The sequence below is a fragment of the Nomascus leucogenys genome, chromosome 25 (assembly GCF_006542625.1).
Source record: "Nomascus leucogenys isolate Asia chromosome 25, Asia_NLE_v1, whole genome shotgun sequence".
NCBI classification, from domain to species: Eukaryota; Metazoa; Chordata; class Mammalia; order Primates; family Hylobatidae; genus Nomascus; species Nomascus leucogenys.
Genome location: NC_044405.1, coordinates 19,170,068 through 19,196,435, shown reverse-complemented (window position 1 = coordinate 19,196,435; position 26,368 = coordinate 19,170,068). Strand labels below are relative to the sequence as shown.

Here is a 26,368-nt window from a genome sequence, read left to right as displayed (position 1 = left end):
ATGGGGCAACTGAATCAGGGCTCCAGTTCTGAGTGAGAAGAAATCACATGATTTAGGAAAACACAGAAAATTTCTGATGTATTTTACAAAGTGGTTACAAGAATAAGAAAATACTTCTTAATAATAAAGCTGGTATTAAACTGACAAAACAAACAAACAAAGCCATAAAACACAGAGAACATAACTTCTATAAAAATAAAATACACCCAACACTGTAAAAATTTCCCCCCAGCAAAGGGAACAACACATTTACATGCACACACATTGCTCCCCAAACCTGAAGTTGAAAGCAAGGGATTGTTTTATTGACTTCAACTACTTTGATTTTGTTTTTCAAAGTAGCTACCACAAATAGATAATTGTAATTAAATCTAGGCCTTGAAATTTTTGATGGCCTCAACCTGAAACCCACAGTAAAAGACTTGAGAATGATTTTTCTCATTCCATAATACTTTATAAAGTCAGAAAATACTTTAAATGAAACTAATATGTAATAACAAATGATATAATAATAACTAGCTCCCCAAATATTAACTCCTTTAAACTGCAAATCAGGTTGGTAGTCCTAGTATTACTCCCATTTTACAAATGAGGAAGCTGGGGCAGAGGTATTAAATGACTTGCCCACGTCACACAGCCATATATGCATGGGCTTCAATCCCAGGCAGCCTGGTCCCAGAGCCTCCACCCTGAACTGCCATCCTGTGACATGGCTAACGCACACAGGTCATCCGCTAGAATTAGGAATCTGCCATGGGAACATAATTGAAGCAAATTATACTTTTATTCTCCATTGTCAAAAAATTACATTTATTTCTAACTCTGTATGAATGTGAAATATTAATGCGGAAGTCTTTAAACTTAAATCTTAAACATTTTATTTACAATTTTTAAAATGTCTTTTAAGACAGTATAAAAACATTTTTTGGAGAGGTAAGGATATTGTTATTCATGACAACAAAAAAACCATAATAAAAACAGTGGCCGGGTGCGGCGGCTCATGCCTGTAATCCCAGCACTTTGGGAGGCTGAGGAGGGCAGATCACGAGGTCAGGAGTTCTAGACCAGCCAGGAGTTCTGGACCAACATGGTGAAACCCCATCTCTACTAATAATATAAAAATTAGCTGGGCGTGGTAGCACGCGCCTGTAGTCCCAGCTACTTGGGAGGCTGAGGCAGGAGAGTCGGTTGAACCTGGGAGGCGGAAGTTGCAGTAAGCCGAGATCGTGCCACTGCACTCCAGCCTGGGTGACAGAGCAAGACTCCGTCTCAAAAAAAAAAAAAAAAAAAAAAAAAAAAAAATTACTTTATCTTTTCCACCAATAAGGGTCACCATATATAGTGTATAACCAGCTAATTTCTGAAGTTAATTTGCAATTTTTATCTATATAATTGGAATATATATTACATATTATATTTTATTATGCTATTTTCTGTATTATGCTATTTTGTGTATTTTCTGTATTTTTCTGTATTTTATTTTATGTTTATTTCTACACTGTAGGAATTTAACAGTTCAGTGTGGTATAGTGTGAATAATAAAAGCATTTTATAAACTCTGGAGGTAAGAAAAGGATGGAGTTAATCAATACATCCAAGGAGGAGATCCTTAGTCTGACCCCCAAGAAAACCATAAAACAATCCTGTAAACTGGTTTGGGACCCCAGATACCTCCCCACTGGCACTGAAAAACAGATAACTCTATATACCCATAAGAAAGTATGCACAGCTCTCGGCAGGTTAACTGAACTCAGCCCACTAAAGTCAACGACTTGCCTCAAGTATCTATTTCTTCGTCTTTTTAATCTAATTTCTTGAGACGGAGTCTTGCTCTGTTGCCAGGCTGGAGTGCAGTGGCATGATCTCAGCTCACTGCAACCTCCACCTCCCAGGTTCAAGTGATCCTCCTGCCTCAGCCTCCCAAGTAGCTGGGACTACAGGCGCATGCCACCATGCCCAGCTAATTTTTTGTATTTTTAGTAGAAACGGGGTTTCACCATGTTGGCCAGGATGGTCCTAATATCTTGACCTCGTGATCCGCCCACCTTGGCCTCCCAAAGTGCTGGGATTACAGGCGTGAGCCACTGTGCCTGGCCTTAATCTAATTTCAATTACTTTACAGGCTATCATTGGGACACTTGGTCATTTTTGTTTTGTGGAGTCTAAAATTAACTGATATTTAAAAGGCAAATACCTAGTAACAAAATCAGACACAAATTTCTACAATTTACTACAGTAAGTTACAAGTAAAAATAAAAATATCACAAACACAAATCTTCAAACAAAAACAGATAAAAACATGTCTGTATCCTACACACTAAGCAGCAGTGGCAAATTTCCCCCTTTTGTACTAAAGTTTAATTTGCAGTTGAAAAACAGAAGAAGGGGCCCACCCTGACCCTGCTGAAGAAGCCCTGTGTGGGGCACTAGCTCAGTGGCTTGGATTTTAAACCAGGCATTCTGATCCCTGTTAGCTGTTAGTAAAAGGCTGTGAACTGGAAACGTTATTTTGGCCATTAGCATGCAAATGAGCACAACAAGTGTCCCAATTTCCTTGTATAATTCCATTTATCTACATAGTAGTAGCTTGAGAGAGCTCTGGGAACTAACCAAAAACTTCAGAGGGTACTGATATATGCAAAGATTCATATATACAGGTGTTTGTGTTTGCACTCACACTTCACACGCACACTAAAGACTGAAGGCTCTTTCTGGTGCAGTAACTACTTGGAGAAGCCAGGCAAAGAATAGTAAATCCTCAAAGTTCCTTCCAGATGAGTCCACAATCCAAAGAAGACTCACCTTTGGGCTTCTTCTTTTTGTTTTTCTAATTCTATGATCTTTCGCTCTTGTTCTTTCTGTTTCAGTCGTTCAGCCTCCATGGACTTTTGCTTCTGGAGTTGTTGCTTATTGTGTATTTCTCTTAGTTCCTATAATTAACCGAGAAACAGTTCATGTAGCGACATGAGTGGCAGATACATCAACTATTTATCAGCATGCAACATTTCATAGTGGGAAGCCTAGGACACTTAGGAGATAATGTTTCACAGTTGGAAAAAGTCAAGTCGGAAAGCTAAAATCACACCACATTTTGACATGACTGATTTCCAAAGGGCACTTAAGATTACATTCTAATGAGCCATACACATTATACCATTTTCTATGATCTGCTCTAGAAGAAACCTGCTAGCGAAGGGCAGGAGGTGAGCTCTGCTGCTAAAGGCTCAGCATTCATAATGGAATGTAACCAATTCCAAGATATGACGATGATCATGAATAAAACTTAAGCTTCTTTTGATTATCAATCAACACCAACCTTTACTGGCTTTGAAAATACAGATGCCTCTTCTTCACTCACTACCTCCATTCAAACCTCACCTCCACCTTTCACTAAGCTTCCTTAGAACAAACGGACATCTCTTTGCTCCTCAATTCTTTGACCTCAATTCTTTCCCCCAGGGTCTATTTTTCTTCAAACTACACCTCTTCACAGCATCTTTTCTTACTAAATCTATCCTTCAAGTTGCTAACTGCCCCAAACTAAACCAGCAATCAGGTTGAAAGTAAAAAGCTGTAATTTGATGATGACTACCTTGGATCCAATTTCCTCACTTGATACTACTAGCTGCAGGAATAGCAGTAATTTCCTTAGCAGGCTACTGAAAATAAAATGCATTCTATGATATTTAAAGTACTCGAGTCACAAGTTTAGACACCTGAAAATATGAAGAACAAGGAAACGTCTGCTGAGGAAGAAACTCCCTGATTCCATAGAAATCAAATGGTCACCAATAGACTGAGTCACTGATACTCGTCTTACTTGGGCCAACAATAAATCAGATGAGTCAAAGAGCCCAGTAGAGCCAAGGTATCTTTCCAGTTGATTTCTTGATCTAGCCAGGGCTGGTCCTCCCAGTACATGGCCCAGGCATCTCTATGGGGAGACTAAGATTTGCCCTGTCTTCTATCACCTTTCTCACTGGCAAGACTAGATGGGCAGGTTTCTTCCAGGCCCTAAAATTCCTACCTTTAGATTCATTCAGAGATTGAACAACAAAGATAGACGGTTTGTCTGTAGAAAGTCAGTATTAAAATGCACTTGTTATTGGAAAAAAATCCTAAGGGTTAGGCTAACCTTTTCCTACTAATTTTGCTAAGGTTAAAGTTAAAATGCATACACAAATGTTTTATAAACTGTAAGTGATGCTGAGAGGCTTTAAAAGAGAACAATGAGATAAAAGAAAAAGTTTAACTGGAGATTAGAGGTCTGGGGGGAGGTACTTAGGAAGAGGAAGGTACAGGAGGAAAAGGGGAAGGGGAAAATGGAGAAGAAGGGAAGAAGGAAAAAAGGAAAGGAAGGAAGGGGGAAGGAGGGAAAAGGAAGGAAGAAGGGGCTTCAGTGGGGAACCTAGCAGATGACACTGGGAACATCCAGGCAGGACACAGCAGGAAAAGGTACCTTTGTAAGGCACAAATTGGACTGCTCCCTATGGCAGCAGACCTGACATGTGGAACAGAGGGAAGGGGAAAAGAAGGCTAAGACTGGAAAGCAATGATGAAGCCTCACACTGACTGTTTAAAGTGCTGAGATCAGAAAATCAACCCTAGGGAGAAAGAAGTCCATTTTTCATCATCTTTCTCACTGCCATACCAAGGGATGTAAAACTTAATTTTAACGTGTTAAAATATCAGCAGTATTGGTTTTCATAGTAACCTGGAATCAAGAATAAATAATCAGTAATAATATGAATGAAAATTTCATTTTCAATACCATCAAATTCTTAAATAGGTTCAGAAAAAATAATTTACAGCAAAAGACTATACTTAAAAGGTATGCCACCCTGGCTAACACAGAGAAACCCCACCTCTACTAAAAATACAAAAAATTAGCCAGGCATGGTGGCAGGCGCCTGTAGTCCCAGCTACTCGGGAGGCTGAGGCAGGAGAATGGCGAGAACCCAGGAGGCGGAGCTTGCAGTGAGCCAAGATCGCGCCACTGCACTCTAGCCTGGGTGACAAAGCAAGACTCGGTCTCAAAAAAATATATAAAAAATAAAAAAGGTACAGAACCAGGAATTAAGAAACCAGGATTCTAATCTCAGGTCCCTGACATGAGCTGGCAGATGAATCAAAATAGACGATCTTTAGGTGTTCTTCTAGTTTTGGGATCTGTTAAATCTTAGACATTGTTCATCACATGAATATTTATTTATTTCAGTGTCTGTTTTACTTAGAATTTTATTCTTAACTGCAAGAATAAGTGAAAAAAGCATAAGCAAAATAACCCTGAGCTGAAATTAAATACAAAGGAGTAAGAAATGACGGAAGAGAAATAACATTTCAGCTTGATGTTCAGGAATCTGATTATATATTAAATAAAGAAAAGTCCTTATTTCATCCAGGAAAAAATGTATTTATGAGTGATATTCAAAATATTCAACAACAGGTACTGCACAACCAGAATGGACACTGGCCATGATGTATCAACATACTATAATAGATAGCCCATAGGCACAAATGAAGATTTTTCATTTTTCCCCAAGAATTACACCGCACATTTCCTTTCTATACTAGGCTCTTGTAACTAGATATGGATTTATAGATCACTGATTACCAGATGTAAGTAAAGCTAGTAATACATTAGGAGAGACTATAAAATTGAAAAGCTTGTAAGAAAAAGTGATTTTGAAGAATCTACAGAAAAAAAATCCTATCTATGACAGTTTCAAAAATAATTTTTAAATGTATCAAATACATGAAAAAAGATATTTAAATTTTTTAAACACACTTGTTTTTGAGTATAGCAGCATTTGAACCGATCTTAGGAACTGATTATGAAAGTTGCAGTTTCAAGTACCTCCAAGGAATGGCGCTTGCAGGAACCATAAAATAATAGATGACAAATAAGCTAACAGAAGGCTCTGGCACCTTATGATCCAGATTTCAAGATGGCAAAGTTTTTCTATCATTTCCTTCACCCAAGTCAAACACTGCTGAGATACACAGTTGTAAGGAAATCAACGTGCTGCCCAGAGGCAGGCATTCTGGGTCTTCTCTTTTCTTGGACTTAGGAGTTTACTATGGCATGAATCAAAATAAGCAGAACATGGATGATTTCTAAGTTGATAAACTTTTAAAAAAGTTGAACTTCCAAGAAGGCAATCTATAGAAATGAAGAAATATACTCCTAAAAAAATGAGTGAATGACTCTCCTTCCTTTGCCACAACAAAGTCCTTGTAGAACACCTAGTTCTTTCACATAGGGGAGCAGATGGCTACACTATTCTCTCATTCTTCTCCATACTATTAAAGAGACTCAAGCACAGTTACAATTATTAAGAAGTATCCTTTTAACTCTTTCAGAAAAAAAAAATTCAAAGTGACAAACAAATCTGGTGTCATTAAATTACATATCTAGGAAATAAGCAAATTATTGGCGGAAATGGCAAAGGAAAATTTCACCACACTGAAAGTATCAACTTTTCCTGGTAGGCAACTTGATTAAAATGACCCTGCAAATTCTATTAAATCCACATGGAATTTTTCACAGTTATTTTGCTATTATAACAGAAAGAAAACAAACAAGAAATTACCACAAATCAAAAGTCAGTATCTCACTTGGTTCTTCCTAAAATTACGTGATTTTTTTTTCTAAAACCAGTACTCTACAAAAACATGTTTCTTGGCTGGATATTAATCTAGCAATATAGTACGGAGTGTACAATTTTGATTTTTCTTTTATGAATTCTACTGAAGTGTATGACATGTTTTACACTAGGTAGAGTATATAATAATTTGATATTATCTACCAATAAAACATAATTACAGTACTTTCTTAAATAAGAAATTATTAAGTAGTCAAGAAATTTTGGCTGCATGTAACAAATACTTATGCAGGAAAAATAAAACTATAAAATGTGTAGTATATATACTACACACATATATTAAATATTAATATTAAATATTAAAATAAGTTTTTTTAAAAAAATCACAATTTATGCAGAATCATGAAAATACAGAGTTTCTTAACCAGGTTCCATGAATAAGCTTCAGCCCTGTGGATACTATGTTGCATGCAGACTTGGGGTATGTGGGCATTTTTCTGGTGGAGAAAGCTCACAGCTTTTATTAGTCTCAAGGGGTCTCTGATCAAGCACAGCTCATGAACCACAATAAAAAATTATTGGCATATCAAGATTCTGTTTTGTATTAGTTAAGATAAATGAAAATCAACTTGCTTTTAATTTTTCTCCCCTAGACCAAAGAGGGAAAAGTTACTTATTTCCCCTAAAGAACTAAGATATTTGAACCATAAAACAACTTTGGACATCCTATGGCACAGAGCCAAAGTATTTCAAAAGCAATCTGTTTGACAAATTGAATACCCAAGAAAATCCAACTATTTTTCCCCTGAGAAATGTGGCTCAAGTTTACTGAAGATGGTTGTTCTATTGCTAAGCTAAAAGGCACAGAATCACTTGATTTAATAACTGTGACTGTTTTTCCTTCATCTGGTCTTAGAGACACTCAAAAATACATGTATTATGTGAAAAAATATTACTTGAAATATAAAGTAGCATGCACCTGAACAATATGTATAGGATTCCTTTTCATAGACATTACTTTGCATAAATGTTTATGAAGAGAAAAAATTAACTAGCAACAGGGGTCTGTGAAAGGAGACTAGCAGTTAATGGAAATCTATTTGCTGATTTAGATATTTAACTTTTTTGAAGGATTTTGCTTTTGGTTCGCCTCCAGATGTCTCTTGGAAATGAGAGACAAAAACAAACATAACTTAATTACTTAAATTTCATGAACTCAACACCATAAATCAAGATAAAATTATTTAGCTCACATATAACATTTATAATAATCTTCATACCGTTAATATTAAATTGACCTCATTAAAAAATGATGTAGCTACCAGCATCAGAAATTTCAGGTGTTTATCTATAATATCATATCCATAAAAAGTCAGAAGTAGAAGTGCTTTTCTGTAAATAAACATTATTTCTCACCTAGAGATAATATGTAGTACACAGTATCAAAATTTATAGAAGGCCTTTGGAGTTTTAAAATACATTAAATTTTTCAAATTAAGTGGTTGTGAAACAAATCAAGAGCTATTAAAGAAAGCCAGTTAACAAGCCCCATGAGGTGAGAACTTGTGCCTGTATGGAAAATTTTGAAAAATAACGATTTCAGAACACAGAAACGATACCCAAATCAAGGTAAACTGATAGTCCATTTATCATGAAATTATAAATTTATTCATTCATTTAAAAAATTTATTTATTTAGAGATAGGGTCTCACTGTGTTGTCCAGGCTGGAGTACAGTGGCTATTCACAGGCACGATCACAGCCTTGAACATCTGGCTTCATGTGATCCTCCCACCTCAGCCTCCTGAGATACATGTCACTGTACCAGGCTATGTTTATTCATTCTTGATGCATTAAAACTGAGAGGACTACACAGAAAAAGATACACTGATTGGTTATTTATTTGAGATGGAGTCTTACCCTGTTGCTCAGGCTGGAGTGCTGTGGCATGATCTCAGCTCTCCGCAACCTCTGCCTCCCAAGTTCAAGTGATTCTCCTGCCTCAGCCTCCCAAGCAGCTGGGAGTACAGGTGCGTGCCACCACACCCAGCCAATTTTTGTATTTTAGTAGAGATGGGATTTTGCCATGTTGGCCAGGCTGCTCTCAAACTCCTGACCTCAAGTGATCCACTCACCTTGAACTCCCAAAGTGCTAGGATTATAGGCTAGAGCCACCGCACCTGGCCTGATTGGTTATTTAAATTCTGAAATGGGATATACTGTTTGAAAACATGTTCAAAAATTTAAATTTGAAGTCAATATTTAACAAAATAATAAGACTATTTCCCATGGCACAAAATGGTAGTCAATGTATCACAAGTGCTAAGGGAGACTGGAGCAAGGTGTGTGTGGAAGGGGGTGGGCAGAAGAGCTAGAAGCTCCTTTCCTCTCTGCAATAGGAATAGGTAATCAGACACCCTCCACCATGAGGCTTTGGGAAGTACCCTTGGGAAGTATTACCAGAAAGAGAAAACTGATTCCAGTTTGTCCTGAAAATCTGAATTTCCCTCAAAGTGTCTGCTTTAGTCACAAAGCAATATTCCATTAAGAGAAGAAAGTATTTTTTCAAAAGACTGAGTTCTTCTTAACCCTTTCCCAAATTACCTTTTATGAAATTTTTACACCTTAAAAACAAAAAAACCCCACGCTATAACTAAAAAACAACCAAGCAGCCTACTGGTATGGCACAGAATCTGACAGAATGAGAGCTAGAGCATTTTATTACTTCTATGCAGAAGAGGTCTTTTCCGAAGGATCATACAGGTAAAAATAAAATTTTAGCTTGAACAAAATGAAAGAACCAAACATTATTCTACTAATTATGAGAAAGCAACATGGTTATTTGAATTCATAGTGATTTCTCTCACTGTCTCTGCGCCTCCTCTTTCTGAGTCTTTCTCCTTCCTTCATTGTTTCCCTTCACAAGCATTTTTTTCCCTGACTTCTTACTCTGTTCTGCAGTTCTTTCTCCAGCTCTTTTCTTTTTTCCTCCGGTTGCTAAACATTTTGCCTTTCACTGCCTTCATAATGAATGAGCCTCCCATGAAAACAAATGTTTGAAACCAAGAGTATAAAGGCTTTAGTTAAGCAAACAACCTCATTTACTACAACTGGCCTTCTCAATTCAACATCGATTCAGTTCTAAGAGCAATTTTTAGAACAGGTAGCATTATGGGGAGAATTTATATTTCTAACAGCCTCTTGTGTCTAATTTTTGAAGTCTGGATTTCCCAAGTATACTAAGGAATTAAATCAAAATTGTGAATTAGTCTTAAATACTCAAACTTTGCTAGAAAATAAAATGCTATACACATTTGGAATAGTATAATGACCATAGTATGTCTCCCATGATGGAAATATGCACATGACCCAAGTAACATCTAAGCGCTTTCACATTTTTGCAGACAAGCTCAAATTCAATGATCTAAAATGCTTATTAAAAAGACAAGACTACAATATACAGTACCTTGTCCAGCTTGTAATTCAGTTTACACCACCATACACACACGCAACTTGTCAATAGGAAAGAATCAATCATACTCCACGATTAATAATAACTAATAATTAACTTTTATAAAGAAGGCTTAGTACTTCATGGTAAATGCTATCTTAGACACTGAGCACTCATCTGCGCAGGGGAAACTGAAGCACAGAGCTGGAGATGGTTCATCATTCTTAGTCTGAGAAAGATGTGCATTGCCTGAGTAGGGCATGGAGACCTTTAGAAAGAAGTCTAAGTGGATGACGCAGCCCAGGAGAACTGCCAGGCACTGCAACACTGCCTCCTCCATTGCCACTGACTGGAAGAAAGAAATGCTCAAATGTAAACGGCCATTCACATTAGGACTTGTCCAGTACACACTGACTAGACAGGAACCAACAAGGACTCAACTTTTCAACATGAAACATAAAATCTAGCTCCGTTGGCTGTTGGATTCTCCTTATTTGACCTCTTAAAGGAGCGTGGAAAACTACAAGTTATACTCTATGCTGCTGCTCCATGTTAGAGCTAAGACATTAAAATATGGAACATTAGGCTGTCAGTGCCAAGGAAAACTGCTACAATAACTACTGACATCGCCAAGGTCAAGGTAAAGTCAAGTGCTACTGTCCAAAAAGTCCTGGCAGTAAAGTTATTTAACACTTGTTTGAATGATAATTTTATGCCTACAGGTAAGCACTGTGTGTAAGAAAAACAACTATCCTTTTGGTACATAGAGTCTCCAAAAAAGTTGGGAGTTTTAATTTTCGTGTAAACTGAAGTAAAAGTCATAGATAATAATTTTAAATTGTTGTTTCTAGAACGTGGATTTGAGAAGACTACCAATTTCTTAATAAGGTATTTGTTACATATAGAACGCATTTTAAAAGCAGAAATTAATGGTAAATAAATTTTATCCACTGAATTAAAACTATTTTAAGATGTACTAATTCATGCTAGCAATAATCACAATCAAATTAATTATTCCTGGTTAATTCACTGTTCAAAAATTTCATTTGATAATCAAAAACCTAAAATTTATCATGCATAGCAAGGGCAGCATAAGTACAAAGGCTGCCAATTGGGGAATTTGTAGCATAAGAGCTTCAATATTTCAGGGTGCTATCGTTTCTCCTCTTCTCCCACCCTCCCTGTTTTTACAGACTTATTTAAAACCCAAAAGCAAAGTTTATTTGCTACAGTAAGATTCCTGTTTCCTTTCTCAAGTAATTATTGGTTTGGGTGGTAAATAGAAAGATATTTACATCTTAGGATCTTTTTTTGAATATATAAACATGACACCTAAAAGGTAAATATCTATTAAAATGCATGGAAAAACAGCCTTGTTTGGAAAACAAAAAATGAGCCTTCAATTTCCATGGATTAGGTAGAAACTTAAAGGCCCACGACTTTGAATATGGAGTCATTTAACAGAAGACCACAATTATAAGTATGCCTTATGTTTTCAATAGGTTGCTTCCTATAAGAAACAAATACGTGTTAACCTGTAACTTTTTCCTCTTTAATTAATGCTTTGAGAATTTCTGTCTTTGCTTATCAGATTTTGGGTAGGGAAGGGAGGAATGTAATTCTTCCTGAATTGAAGAAAATGGGAGAAATCCACAAAAGACAAATTAATCTGAGCAAGACATTCTGGAGGAAAGAACTAAATCAGATTGTATGTTAAAAGAAAAGGAAAGTATAAGTGTATTTAGTTTTTTTTTTACTAAATACGCTTCCTATACTTCCTAATCACTGTCTTATAACTCAGAATCTGGGCTGAACCAGGGTACGATTATTCCCTGTATTACCTTTATACCTAAGAAACTGGACTTAACTCTGAGCATGCATCAAAGTAGGTGAATGACTTATTGCAATTTACCCAAAATAGTGAGAATCAGTTTTTGTTAAATATTATCCTCATTTGTGGAGCCAGCCACTTAATATAGATTTAGTAACCTGATCAACTAATTTTAAAATTCTGTACTCTGTAAGGTACTCCTCCAGTGTTACAGTACTAATCTATAATGAGGGAACTGCATTTCCTTCTTCCAGGTGAACAATCTACGTGAACACGAAATACAAAAGAACAGGAAGCCCTAATTTCTTTTCTGTACTCTCCAGCTGGCTTCCTTTAGGGAAAGGAAGGTTTAGGATACAGCAAATTCACACCATCAGGTTAGATGTGTGAAATGACACATCCCAGGAAGGCAGAAGTAATTTTTGCATCATCAGTGTGGATGCTCTAAAGGCACTGCCGATCAAGAGGGGCACTGAAGAAACCCCAAGGGTCAGGAGACTGGCTCTTCCTGGTCTATCTCTTCATCCAAGAAAACACAGTTGCTAATGGACACATGCTCTAAAGTGAGAAAAAAAGTATTTCATTTTCCAGTGTGGCTACAACAAAGAAAAGTGGGCAAGTGACACTTAAGAGACTAAATGATAAATCCATCTCTGAGTTGTCTCAATCAAATTCTATAAATCTTTTGATTCTCCAATTTAATTGTTTGTTTTGGCTTTACCAGGTTCGAGGGGAATACTAGAGATAATAACCATAACACAACGTATTCACTAAGTCCTCCAAATGTGTGTTAAATAACAAAACAATATAGTTATACTGACCTGTGATTTGTTTACTGTTTTGTTTGTTTGTTTTTTGAGACAGGGTCTCACTCTGTTGCCCAGGCTGGAGTAAAGTGGCACAATCATGGCTCACTGCAGCCCCGACCTCCCAGACTCAAGTGATTCTCTGACCTCAGCTTCTCAAGTAGCTGGGACTACAGGCACACGCCACCATACCCGACTAATTTTTGTGTTTTTTTGTTTGTTTGTTTTTGTTTTTTGTAGAGACAGGGTTTCACCCTTTTGCCCAGGCTGGTCTCAAATGATCCACCTGCTCAAGTGATCTACCTGCCTCCCAAAGTGCTGGGATTACAGGCACATACCACCGCACCAGGCCTGACCTGTGATTTTTTTAAACTCATCATATTAATTACAGTTAATAAAAGAAAGCCAAAATTAAAATTAAAAAGCAAGAAGAAATATTCTTATTTAAAAATAAGCATATTTGGAAAAAGGGCTAGTGGAAAAGGGGGCTAAAACTGGCCTTTATGTAAGAAACTCTGTGACACTGAAAGCAGCCATAGTCAATTAAACAAAGTAGGGGTGACTTGCCACATATTAAGGGTGTTCTCTTTAGTAATGGCAACAGCAATTCAATCACCAAAATTATTTAATCTTCTAGACATTTATCAAAAGCCTCTCACTACAGTATCATTTTCTAATACCTGAACCTTGTTTAGGGGAGTCAAATTTCTAGAAAAAGAATCTTAATGTGGAGGCACAAATCTGGACTACTGCCTGGGTTCAGAAGAGAGCTTAATATTTAACAGTTTATATCCCAAGAGACTATTAAAAAGCAATGCAGGCTTTGCAACAGTGCTTTTTTTTTTCTTATAAAAGAGACAAGTGACAATGAAAGTTTATGTGAGCATACTTTAATTAAACTTATTCTTTTTTGTTTTTTTGTTCTGTTTTTAATTGCACTTATTCTAGAGATGGTTAATTTACAGCTGTACTTCCAATACTGACATACCACACATAATCATATATGCATGAATATAGAACATATACAGTGTACACACATACACACACCATGTAAGCATGAAAGCAAAGTGAAGAAAAACCCTAAGTTGGCTCAAATAGTATTTCCCCTAAGAGCACTTTCCTGGAACTGTACAATTGAGAAAAGATCATTACCTAATACTCTGAAAGAACAGCACACATACCTCAAACTCAGATGTCTAGACAATTTGGCCTAGAGTCTCAATCCAAAAGTCAACTATTATAAAAGTTTCAAATATGCTAATTTTTAATTTTGTTTTTAGAATTATAGAATAGGAGTTTTACTTCTTCCTACTGTCAAAAGCTGAACTGGCTTAAAAAGAATTTTAAGTTAGAAAAGGAAAACAAATATTTGGAGGGGAAAAAAGTATAACATCCAATTTCTTATAAGAATAACAAAAACGCTAATATCTACATACATCTAAAGTAGTATATGATTGTTTATAAGAAATAAACTGTTTGTGTTCTGATTTTAAGAATTAACATTCCTTTTTTTTGAGACAGAGTCTTGCTCTGTCACCCAGGCTAGAGTGCAGTGGCGTGATCTTGGCTCACTGCAAGCTCTGCCTCCCGGGTTCACGCCATTCTCCTGCCTCAGCCTCCCAAGTAGCTGGAACTACAGGCGCCCACCACCACACCGGCTAATTTTTTGTATTTTTAGTAGAGACGGGGTTTCACCGTGTTAGCCAGGATGGTCTCGATCACCTGACCTCGTGATCCGCCTGCCTCGGCCTCCCAAAGGGCTGGGATTACAGGCATGAGCCACCACGTCCGGCCAAGAATTAACATTCTTAAGATGATACAGTTGTAAAGTTAAATCAGAAACACCAAATCTGAAAGAGGCTGTGATCTAACCATTTTACATTTCCTCAGAGTTTTGGCATTTTCCCAATTTTACTGTGCAAATGTGACAAAACCATACACCACTTCTGCCACAAGAGACAAAAGCAATTACTCCACTAAAACAGTAAGATTTAAAAATGAGGTAACAAAATAAAGATCTACATTTAAGTGCAATGAAGATAAGAAGTGGCAGAAAAATTCTTAGTTTTAAAAAAGAAAACAATCCCTTTTAGTAGTATTCAAAGAACATAAGAAAGATAAAGCTTTTGGAATCAACTTGATGTGATTATAAACAGACAAAAGAATGGAGATGTGTCAAAATATGATTCAGGTTAAAAACAGATGTCATGCTGGGGCCACTCATTCAGCCCTAACTTATAGATGCCAAATTCATTTTTATATTTTCAAGGAGAAAAGTGCAATTTAGATTGTCTCACAATGGCATAATAAATTTTTCTGCCTGTGATTAAATAGCAACTAATCATTTGGACAGTTAAAAAAATTAAAGGTAGGACATACATGCTGGCACACATAGAAGAGTTACCTTTAGCTGATTATTGAAAATATCAATCTCCTGTAGTTTTGATCTAGTTTCTTTCTCCACTTCATCCAGTTGGTCTCGTAGCTGCTGCCGAGCTAGTTCTTTTGCTTCTAAGGCTCTTTTAAGTGTAACAAGTGAATCTCCTATTTTAGAAAAACATTGCAAAGATAAGAAAAACTTTAATTTGCAGTGAGGAAAATGTTTTTTAATGTTCTCATTTCACTTAAGGAAATTCTTGCTCATTAAAAAATAAGAAAAGGCCGGGCGCAGTGGCCTATGCCTGTAATCCCAGCACTTTGGGGGACCAAAGTGGGTGGATCACCTGGGGTCAGGAGTTCGAGACTAGCCTGGCCAATATAGTGAAACCCCATCTCTACTAAAAATACAAAAACTAGCTGGGTGTGGTGGCATGCACCTGTAGTCCCAGCTACTTGGGAGGCTGAGGCAAGAGAATATTCAATCCGGGAGGCGGAGGTTACAGTGGGCCGAGATTGCACCACTGCACTCCAGCCGGGGGTACAGAGTGAGACTCCGTCTCAAAAAAAGAAAGAATAAAGAAAAGGTCAACTTTAAAAATAAAACACCTACTGTGCAAACTGTTCTGCTGAACTTGTTTTAATTGGTCATTGAGTATCTGTTTTTCTGGAATAAGTCTTCCAAGCATTTGCTGAGATTCCTGGGAAGGAAGGAGGAAAATAGTAATGAATGACAGGGAAGGCTACCACGTCTACATTAAGATCCAGGCAGAGCTTAAGTCAGTTTTCTCAGACTCTTCCCAAATCCTGTATGGTGAAGCTGCGTTTAATTATTAATTAGGTGTGGCTCCTGCTTTCTTGCCAAGAAATTAACTCTGTTTGCCAAATGCTTTTCCCTAGACAGTTATAGCTTCCCTGACATTTCTTACATTTTTGTTGACTTACTGGATATTTACAAGCTTCAAAAAATGTACATTAAGTACTACTCCACAGAGATAAACTGAAGTAATGATCTTCCAATGGCACCGGGATCAAATGCAAATGCAGTGATCCTACTGTTTGTAAACTAACTCAGTGGTCTAAATAGGAGCTACCCTATTACTCTATTCTGAACTTTGATACTTACTAAGGCTGAACTTAGGTTTACTGTATACCTGAAGTTGGAAACAGAAATCAAAGATTTTTAACAACTAGAATCTTAGCGGCTGTATATATTTTTCCACCACACTGGATGGAATTTTAAACAGGTACACAAAAGTTTTGAAGCAACTATTTTTTTAAATGACACAAGAAAAAAGTTAACCCACACTGCACAGGCTGTTTGGAATTTTTGTGGTTAACTTGCCAAGCACAGTATTTGCTTAAATTTAGCCGAAAACATCCTGTATAGTTTCTGCACGTTTCAGTAAAATGGCAGTCTTCCCAGATTATAATAAAGAATATTTGAATTTTATTTTTACCTTGATAAAAAATGAGCTGTACGTATTGACTTTTTGTTTGAAAAACTAAAAATGCCTTAATTAAAATTTTTCATCAGAAGCTAAAAACCAGTCCATTTTCGAATAACCACCTTTAGATACAGACTGGCTTATGTGGAATAAATCTCTGTGTAATGTATGTCTAAATGGTAGAAAGAGTTAACTCAATAGCTAGAATTTAGAAGCATCTTCTCTTATGAATAATCTATACCAGAAAAAAAAAAAATCTTGATAAAACAGAATACACGAATCAGATCTAACTTATCTCCAAAGCAAGTATCTGCTAATCCCTGTACAGAAAGGGAACCAATATCTGATTACCTACTACATACTTTTCTTTCTTCAAAGAATGTTTCATTTTTCACTTCATTACATTTTTGGGAATCCTGATTTTTATCATATTATCAATAAGCGAACATTCCTTTTTTTTTTTTTATTATACTTTAGGTTTTAGGGTACATGTGCACAATGTGCAGGTTTGTTACATATGTATCCATGTGCCATGTTGATTTCCTGCACCCATTAACTCGTCATTTAGCATTAGGTATATCTCCTAATGCTGTCCCTCCCCGCTCCCCCAACCCCACAACAGTCCCCGGAGTGTGATGTTCCCCTTCCTGTGTCCATGAGTTCTCATTGTTCAATTCCCACCTATGAGTGAGAACATGCGGTGTTTGGTTTTTTGTCCTTGCGATAGTTTACTGAGAATGATGATTTCCAGTTTCATCCATGTCCCTACAAAGGACATGAACTCATCATTTTTTATGGCTGCATAGTATTCCATGGTGTATATGTGCCACATCTTCTTAATCCAGTCTATCGTTGTTGGACATTTGGGTTGGTTCCAAGTCTTTGCTATTGTGAATAGTGCCGCAATAAACATACGTGTGCATGTGTCTTTATAGCAGCATGATTTATAGTCCTTTGGGTATATACCCAATAATGGGATGGCTGGGTCAAATGGTATTTCTAGTTCTAGATCCCTGAGGAATCGCCACACTGACTTCCACAATGGTTGAACTAGTTTAAAGTCCCACCAACAGTGTAAAAGTGTTCCTATTTCTCCACATCCTCTCCAGCACCTGTTGTTTCCTGATTTTTTAATGATGGCCATTCTAACTGGTGTGAGATGGTATCTCACTGTGGTTTTGATTTGCATTTCTCTGATGGCCAGTGATGATGAGCATTTCTTCATGTGTTTTTTGGCTGCATAAATGTCTTCTTTTGAGAAGTGTCTGTTCGTATCCTTCGCCCACTTTTTGATGGGGTTTTTTTTTCTTGTAAATTTGTTTGAGTTCATTGTAGATTCTGGATATTAGCCCTTTGTCAGATGAGTAGGTTGCAAAAATTTTCTCCCATTCTGTAGGTTGCCTGTTCACTCTGATGGTAGTTTCTTTTGCTGTGCAGAAGCTCTTTAGTTTAATGAGATCCCATTTGTCAATTTTGGCTTTTGTTGCCATTGCTTTTGGTGTTTTAGACATGAAGTTCTTGCCCACGCCTATGTCCTGAATGGTATTGCCTAGGTTTTCTTGTAGGATTTTAATGGTTTTAGGTCTAACATTTAAGTCTTTAATCCATCTTGAATTAATTTTTGTATAAGGTGTAAGGAAGGGATCCAGTTTCAGCTTTCTACATATGGCTAGCCAGTTTTCCCAGCACCATTTATTAAATAGGGAATCCTTTCCCCATTTCTTGTTTTTGTTAGGCTTGTCAAAGATCAGATAGTTGTAGATATGCGGCATCATTTCTGAGGGCTCTGTTTTGTTCCATTGATCTATGTCTCTGTTGTGGTACCAGTACCATCCCCATCAAGCTACCAATGACTTTCTTCACAGAATTGGAAAAAACTACTTTAAAGTTCATATGGAACCAAAAAAGAGCCCGCATCGCCAAGTCAATCCTAAGCCAAAAGAACAAAGCTGGAGGCATCACGCTACCTGACTTCAAACTATACTACAAGGCTACAGTAACCAAATAAGCGAACATTCTAAGCATCAGTCTTAAACAATAAAAATTGTACTTGGTCATATAGTATTAGGTGATAATACTTAGTTTAATAAACACATGGCCTCATCCCTAAATTTTCCAGGAGATTATTTTATGAAACTTCACCTCAAGAGTTAACGAAAGACACATAAAGAGAGTTAACACATAGAAAAATATACTTAGGCCAAGGTGGGCGGATCACCTGAGGTCAGGAGTTCGAGAACAGCCTGGCCAACATGGTGAAACCCCCCCATCTCTACAAAAAATATAAAAATTAGCCGGGCATGGTGGCGCTTGCCTGTAATCCCAGCTACTGGGGAGGCTGAGGCAGCAGAATCACTTGAACACGGGAAGCAGAAGAGGTTGCAGTGAGCCAAGATTGCACCACTGCATTCCAGCCTGGGCAACAGTGAGACTTTGTCTCAAAAAAAAAAAAAAAAGAAAAGAAATATATACTTTAAAAAGTTGCATGCATTTTGTAATATTTTAAAATAATTTCCAGCAATCAACTTGTGGTACTTTTTACTTTACAAATCTCAAATTTCAAATGTATAAGGACTTTCTTCAGACTTCAAAGTACATGAAACAACTGAACAGAAATGAAAGGAAGATATACAAATCCACAATGATCAGGGTTTCAGTGTTCCACTCTCAGTAGCTAATAAAAGCAGTCACAAAATCAGTCAAGACATAGGAGACTTGAAGACCATGAATCAACTTGATCTAACTGACATTTAGGGGACACTCTACCTAATTACAACAGCATGCACATTCTTTTCAAGCACCCATAGAATATTCCCCAAGACAGATCATATGCTGAGCCATAAATCTCAATAAATGTGAAAGAATTAGAAGAAATTACAAAGAAAATTTTTAAAAGATTTTGAATTGAATAAATATGAAAATGCAACATATTAAAAATTTGTGGGATATGGCAATGTGAGTGTTTAGATCGAAATTTAAAGCTTAAAATGTTTGTATCAAAAATGAAGGTCCAAAATCAATTATCTAAACTTCCTCCTTATGAAGCTTGAGAAAACAAAATTAAACCCCAAATAAGTAAATGGAAGAAACAAGAGAAAAAGAACAAAAATAAAACAGAAAACAGACATACCACAGAGAAAATCAATAAAGCCAAGAGCTTATTAAAAAAAAAAAAATCAATAAAGCCAAGAACTTATTTTTAAAAAATCAACAAACTCCAGATAGATTGATCAAGAAAAGGAGGAGGACAGACAGAGTAGGAGAAAGGAGAGAAGAAGGGGTTAGGAAGGAAAAGAAGGAAGCAGGGAGACAGAGTGAGATGACACAAATTACCACTATCAAGAAAGAAAGAAGGGACATCACTACAGATACTACAGACTTACATACAATAAGAGAATGTTATAAACAACTTTATACAAATAAATTTAATAATTTAGATAACATAAACAAATTCATTGACAGATACAAATAATCAAAACAGATTTAAGGAGAAGAAGAAAATCAGAATAGCCCTATACCTACATAATAAATCTTATAATTAAGTCTTCAAGAAAGCTCCAGGCCCAGAGGCCTTCACTGGTGAATGCCACCAAAATTTAAAGAAGAAATGCTATTTCAACACAAACATTTTTAGAAAATAGAGGAGGAAGGAATACTTTCCAACTCATTTTCTGAGGCCAGCATTACCCTGATATCAAAACCAGACAAGAATATTAGAAGAACACTAAAAACCAATATCTCTGTTGAACTGAATTCAACACATTTAAAAAGATCCTTAATAAAATAATAGGAAATGGAATGTAGTGAAATATTTTAATAAAGGGTAATATACCATGACCGAGAGTGGTTTATCCCAAGAATGGAAGGCTGATTTAACATTCAAATGGCAACCATGTATTTCATATTAACAAAATAAGAAAAAATACATACTTATCTCAATAGATGCGGGAAAAAACATATGATCTAATTCAACACCCATTCATCATAAAAACCCTCAGCAAAAAGGGAAGTCCATCAACCTGATAAAAGGCGTTTACAAGAACCCTGGTTAACACTCTACTCAATAGTGAGAGAGCTTTCCTTCATTGAGAGGGAACAAGGCTCTTCCCACTTCTATCCAATATAGTATGGGAGGTTCTGATCAACAAAGTAAGACACACAAAGAAAGTTAGTTAAGCAATCATAGATATAAGGTCAATATACAAAAATAAATTCTATTTCCATATACTGGCACCAAACAACTGGAAACTAAAACAAAAATATGCAATATACAATAGCATCAAAAACCACAAAATACTTAGGGATAAACTTTACAAAGTATGTACAAGACTTGGACACTGCAAACTACAAAACATTACTGAGAGAAATTTATAACAACCTAAATAGAGATTTATGCCATAGTTACTATTGCTAAGATGTCAAATCTTCCCAAATTGATTTATAAATTCAATGGAATTCCAACAAAATTCCAAGCATTTTTGTAAAACCTGATAAGCTGATTCTAAAATGTACATGGAAATGTTAAGGACCTAGAATAACCAAAAACAATTCTGAAAAAAGAACAGTAACAGAGAATTCTTATCACTTGACTTCAAAAATTAGGTATCAACAGAGTGAGATACTGGTAAAGGACAGACAGATCAAAAGAACAGAAGAGAGTCCAGAATAGACCATTACAAATATGTTCAACCAATTTTCAACAAGCTACCAAGGTAACTCAATGGGAGAAAAGCCAGTGTTTTTAATAAATGGTGCTATAACAACTGCGTATCAGTATGTTAAAAAAAAAAAAAAAAAACTCAACCGTTACCTTATAGTATATGCAAAAATCAACTTGAAATAGCTCATAGACCTAAACATATAAGATACAACTATGAAACTTAAAATTTTAAGTTTTTTTCAATTTATAAAAACTTATAAAACTTATTTTTTTAAACCCCAAAAACTTCTAGAAGAAAATAAAATATTTGTGCCGGGTGCGGTGGCTCACACCTATAATCCCAGCACTTTGGGAGGCCGAGGCGGGTGGATCACGAGGTCAGGGGTTCAAGACCAGCCTGACCAATATGGTGAAACCCCGTCTCTACTAAAAATACAAAAAAAAAAAAAAAAAAATAACTGGGCGTGGTGGCGGACACCTGTAATCTCAGCTACTCAGGAGGCTGAGGCAGGAGAATTGCTTGAACCCGGGAGGCGGGGGTTGCAGTGAGCCGAGATCGCGCCACTGCACTCCAGCCTGGGCGACACAGCAAAACTCTGTCTCAAAAAAAAAAAAAAAGGAAAAGAAAATATTTGCAATCATGGGGTAGTCAAAAGATTTCTCAGATAGAACATAAAAAGCATGAACACCAAAAGAAAAAAAATGGCAAATTGAACTTCATCAAAATTTAAAACTTCTGCCCTTTAAAAAATACCATTAACAAAAATTAAACCCAAGCTAGACTGGGAGAAAATATTTGCAAAACATGTATCTGACAAATGACTTGTTAAGAATATAAAAAGAATTTTTACAAGTAACTAGTTAAGACAAACAGCCCAATAAAAAATGGGCAAAAGATTTGTTCAGACACTTCAACAAAGATATACAGTAAAAGATACTTGCCAATAAACATGTAAGATGATTCCCAACATCATTAGCCTTCAGGGAAACACAAATTAAATGATCAGAATGTAAAATGGTACAAACTCTTTGCAATTTGACAGTTTTTTCTTTTCTCTTCTCTCTCTTTTTTTTTTTGAACAGGGTCTCGTTCTGTGGCCCAGGCTGTCAGTGGCTCAATCATAGCTCACTGCAGCCTCGATATCCTGGGCTCAAGTGGTCCTCCTGTCTCACGCAGGTACTACAGGTGAATGCCCCCATGCCAGCTAATTTTTAAATTTTTTTTTTTTTTAGAGATGGGGTCTTGCTATGTTGCCCAGGCTGGCCTCAAACTCCTGAACTCAAGCAATCCTCTTACCTTGCCCTCTCAAAGTATTGGGTTTACAGGTGTGAGCCACTGTGCCCAGCCTGACAGTTTCTTATGGGGTTAAATATACACTTATATGACACAGTAGTTCCATTCCAAAAAGTTTACCCAAGAGAAATAAACCATTTCCACATAAAGACTTGTAAATAAATGCTCACTGCAGTTTTATTCTTAAAAGTTCCACACTGGAAAGAACCTGAATATCAACCAATAGGTGAATGGACATATAAGGAAACACTACTCAGCGATGAAAAGAAACAAAGGAGTCATTCACTCAATAACATGGATCCATCTCAAAAACATCATGCTAAGAAAAAGCCTAACATAAAGGAGTCACAGACAAATATGATCATCCGCAGGCAATATTTACATGAATTTGATGCCCCTGTAGTTCAACACTTGATACCAAACCAGGTGATATTATAACAACTTTGGATAGGCTTTAAAATGAAGACAGAACTACTAATAGTGCTCTGTGTGTCTCCAACTATTTAGTATACATATAGCTCTCATATGACCCCCTAAAATACTTAAGTGTACTTACTTATTGTAATTACCACAGTAAAGCCAAAGTCCTGTTGGTGGACTACAGGTTCTGTGTGATCCAGCTCCCACCAGCTCTAACCAGTAGTCTCCTTGCTGTAACTGGCATCTCAGAGTCCTGCTACGGCCTCAGGACTTTGGCACTGCTATTTCCCTGCCTAGATCTTGTTCTGCCCGATACCCACATGGCTTAGCCTATCATTAATTTCAAGTCTCTGCTCAAATGTCACCATCCAGAAAGACCTGTCTTGGCTACCTTAGTTAAAATCACAACCTTTCCTATCCCTAGGACTCTCTATTCCCTTCCCTACTCACTCACCCATAGCACTTTTCATCTTCTAATACAGTACACACTTTATTTTGTTAGTCTCTGTTCCTCCTGCAAACAGAGGGTAAGCTCCCAGAAGACAGAGTGTCTGTCCCTGCTGTAGCCTCAGAAACTGCAAAAGCACCTGGCCCGAAGCAGTGCTCAGTAAACATTTGCTGAGTTTGTCTCCTTGACAGGCTACTTTTCACACAAGGACCTTGTCTACTTCATTTTTGCTTCCCATTGCCTAGTACAAGATAGTTGCTTAATGTTTACTGAATAAATAAGTAAATGAAATGAATTAGAGAAAAGGATGCCAGTTTAACAGCTTTTAAGAGGCATATTTCCTCACCTGTAATTGTTGCTGTAGATGGGTGATTTCGGCAATTCTCAACTCTCTAGATTTGTTTGTGCTCTCAATTTCTTGCCTTTGGGTGGTCAATCGACATCTGATATCTTGAAGTTTCCCTTCTAGTTGATGCTTTTTATCATTCTTGAACAAATGAAAGATAATAAAAATTGTTACTGTTTTTAATGGTTCCATCTTAGTATATTTCCAAAGTATAACCAAACTTCACTCACTAGAGCTTCTAATTCAAATTCCAAAGTCTTTTTCTTTGCTTTCAGTACAACTATGTCCTCTTGTTCTTTGTTTCTTTGATTTAGTAGTTCTTGCCTTCGATTCCGTTCCCACTCAAGTTGTCGTTGCCTTTCAAGTTCCCGTTTTGCAGCCTGTGACATTTACAAAGAGACAAATTACTAATTTTTCAGTTCTTACACTACACAATGTCTTTTCACAAAAGTGGCATCTAGGAAGTCTTTCCTTTTAAGGATGAAATATTAAACATTACAAGAAATCACATTACAAAACAGAAAATAACATAAAAATACAGTATTCCTTCTATGGGAATAAAGGGAATATGCAGAACTTGCTATTATATTTACATAAGATGACACAATCATTTCCCCATTAGAATTCCATTCTTTATGCCTTCAGGAATGCTTGATGTGCTAACTAAAAGTGCTCCTTCTTATTTACTGATACGCCAAGAAGGAAAATTTCTTTACGTAGTAAAATCAAAATAAAACACCCCTGAACAAAAACAAACAAAAGTTGATTTTACTCCACCAAAAGAGAAATTATTACTTAACTCATTTTAAAAGTCTGCAACTCCCGCCTTCCTAATCATTCATTTCCTTTTTACCACAAAAGCTTTTGCTCCCTCCAACGACTGGCTCTGATGACTGCTAGATAGAGTACATATCAGAGCATCTCACAGTCTATCGGAATTGCCTCTGACTCATGGGTCCTCCAACTACACCTGGCACATGGTAAATGTCTATTAAGTAATTCTGAATAAATACTCTAGAATATCATTTTTTTTGGTACGTTGAAGAAAAGTTTGCCTATCTTTGTTCATTCTGAAAATTAAAATTTTGTTAGTGTCTGTCTGAACAAAAAGGAGTCATGGGGCCGGGCATGGTGGCTCATGCTTGTAATTCTAGCACTTTGGGAGGCCGAGGCAGGCGGATCACCTGACGTCAGGAGTTCGAGACCAGCCTGGGCAACATGGCAAAACCCGTTCTCTACTAAAAAATACAAAAATTAGCCAGGCATGGTGGCTCACGCCTGTAATCCCAGCTACTCCAGAGGCTGAGGCAAGTGAATCACTTGAACCCAGGAGATGAAGGTTGCAGTGAACTGAGATCGCACCACTGCACTCCAGCCTGGGCGACAGAGCAAGACTCTGTCTCAAAAAAAAAAAAAAAAAAAAAAAAAAAAAAAAAAGGAGTTATGGCTATAAGTTTTGTTTCTTTCTGTTTTTGAGATAGGGTCTTGCTCTGTCACCTAGGCTGGAATGCAGTGGCCTCCAACTACTGGCCTCAAGTGATCATCCCTCCTTAGCCTCCCAAAGTGCTGGGATTACAGGCTTGAGGCACAGCACTCAGGCTATTTTTTTACATCGAAAAATTCCTCATTTTTATTTTTCATTCACATGAGAGAACCATGTGTTGCTTCTGCAGTAATGTACTAAAATTGGAAAGAGAGACAAGATTTGCTTAGCCCCTTTCCAGGTATGGTGCTAAATTTATGAAGCCTTCCATAGAATATAGGGAGGATGTCCCAGACATATTTTTAAAAGAGTTTAAAAAGAAGGTTGCATGAGCTGGGGGCGGGGGTTCATGCCTGTAATCCCAGCACTTTGGGAGGCTGAGGCGAGTGGATCACCTGAGGTCAGGAGTTCAAGATCAGCCTGACCAACATGGTGAAACCACATCTCTACTAAAAATACGAAATATTAGCTGGGCGTGGTGGCAGGCACCTGGAATCCCAGCTACTCAGGAGACTGAGGCAGGAGAATCGCTTGAACCCAGGAGGCAGAGGTTGCAGTGAGCTGAGATCATGCCACTGCACTCCAGCCTGGAAATGACAGAGCCAGATTCCGTCTCAAACAAAAAAAAAAAAAAAAAAAAAAAAAAAAAAAAAAAAGAAGGTTGCAGAACAATGTAATTGGTGTGACACTATTACAGTGGTTTTTAAAAAATTATACAGCCCTTACACTCTCCACCATATAAATCTTTATATTTTTATATAGGTGTATACAGAGAAAACAGTCTGGAAAAACACTTAACTGGTATCAGTGGTTTGTTACAAAATTGTATCATCAAAAACTTGTATATTAATGTTCGTAACAGCATTGTTTATAATAGCCACAATGACCATCAACTGCTGAATGAATTAAAAAATGTGGTATACCCATATAATGAAATATTACTCAGCCATAAACAGGAATAAAGGACTGATTCATTTTACAATGTGGATGAACTTTGAAAACATTATGCTAAATGAAAGCCAGAAACAAAAGTCCACATATTGATGATTCCATTTATAAAAAATGTCCTGAATAAGTAAATCTAGAAAGATAGAAAGTAAATTAATGACAGACAGGAGCTGGAGGGAGAAAGAAATGGGGAGTAGCTGCTCAGTGAGTAAAGAGCTGGACTGATGAAAATCTTCTGAAATTAGGGACGATG

The 26,368-nt window shown here is 36.8% G+C and overlaps 1 protein-coding gene across 9 annotated transcripts in view; it reads right to left on the bottom strand.

The window, feature by feature from the left end:
* Positions 1-26,368, bottom strand: part of ITSN1 (intersectin 1) — a 255,616-nt gene that overhangs the window by 99,358 nt on the left and 129,890 nt on the right. For all 9 annotated transcript variants that reach the window (XM_030806019.1, XM_030806021.1, XM_030806022.1 and 6 more), the window contains exons 13-17: positions 23,915-24,064; positions 23,685-23,825; positions 15,682-15,769; positions 15,097-15,236; positions 2,803-2,930 (exon numbers count right to left, since the gene is read on the bottom strand). In XM_030806019.1, coding sequence (XP_030661879.1) covers positions 2,803-2,930; positions 15,097-15,236; positions 15,682-15,769; positions 23,685-23,825; positions 23,915-24,064 — 647 coding nt within the window. The remainder of the gene's footprint in view (positions 1-2,802; positions 2,931-15,096; positions 15,237-15,681; positions 15,770-23,684; positions 23,826-23,914; positions 24,065-26,368) is intronic.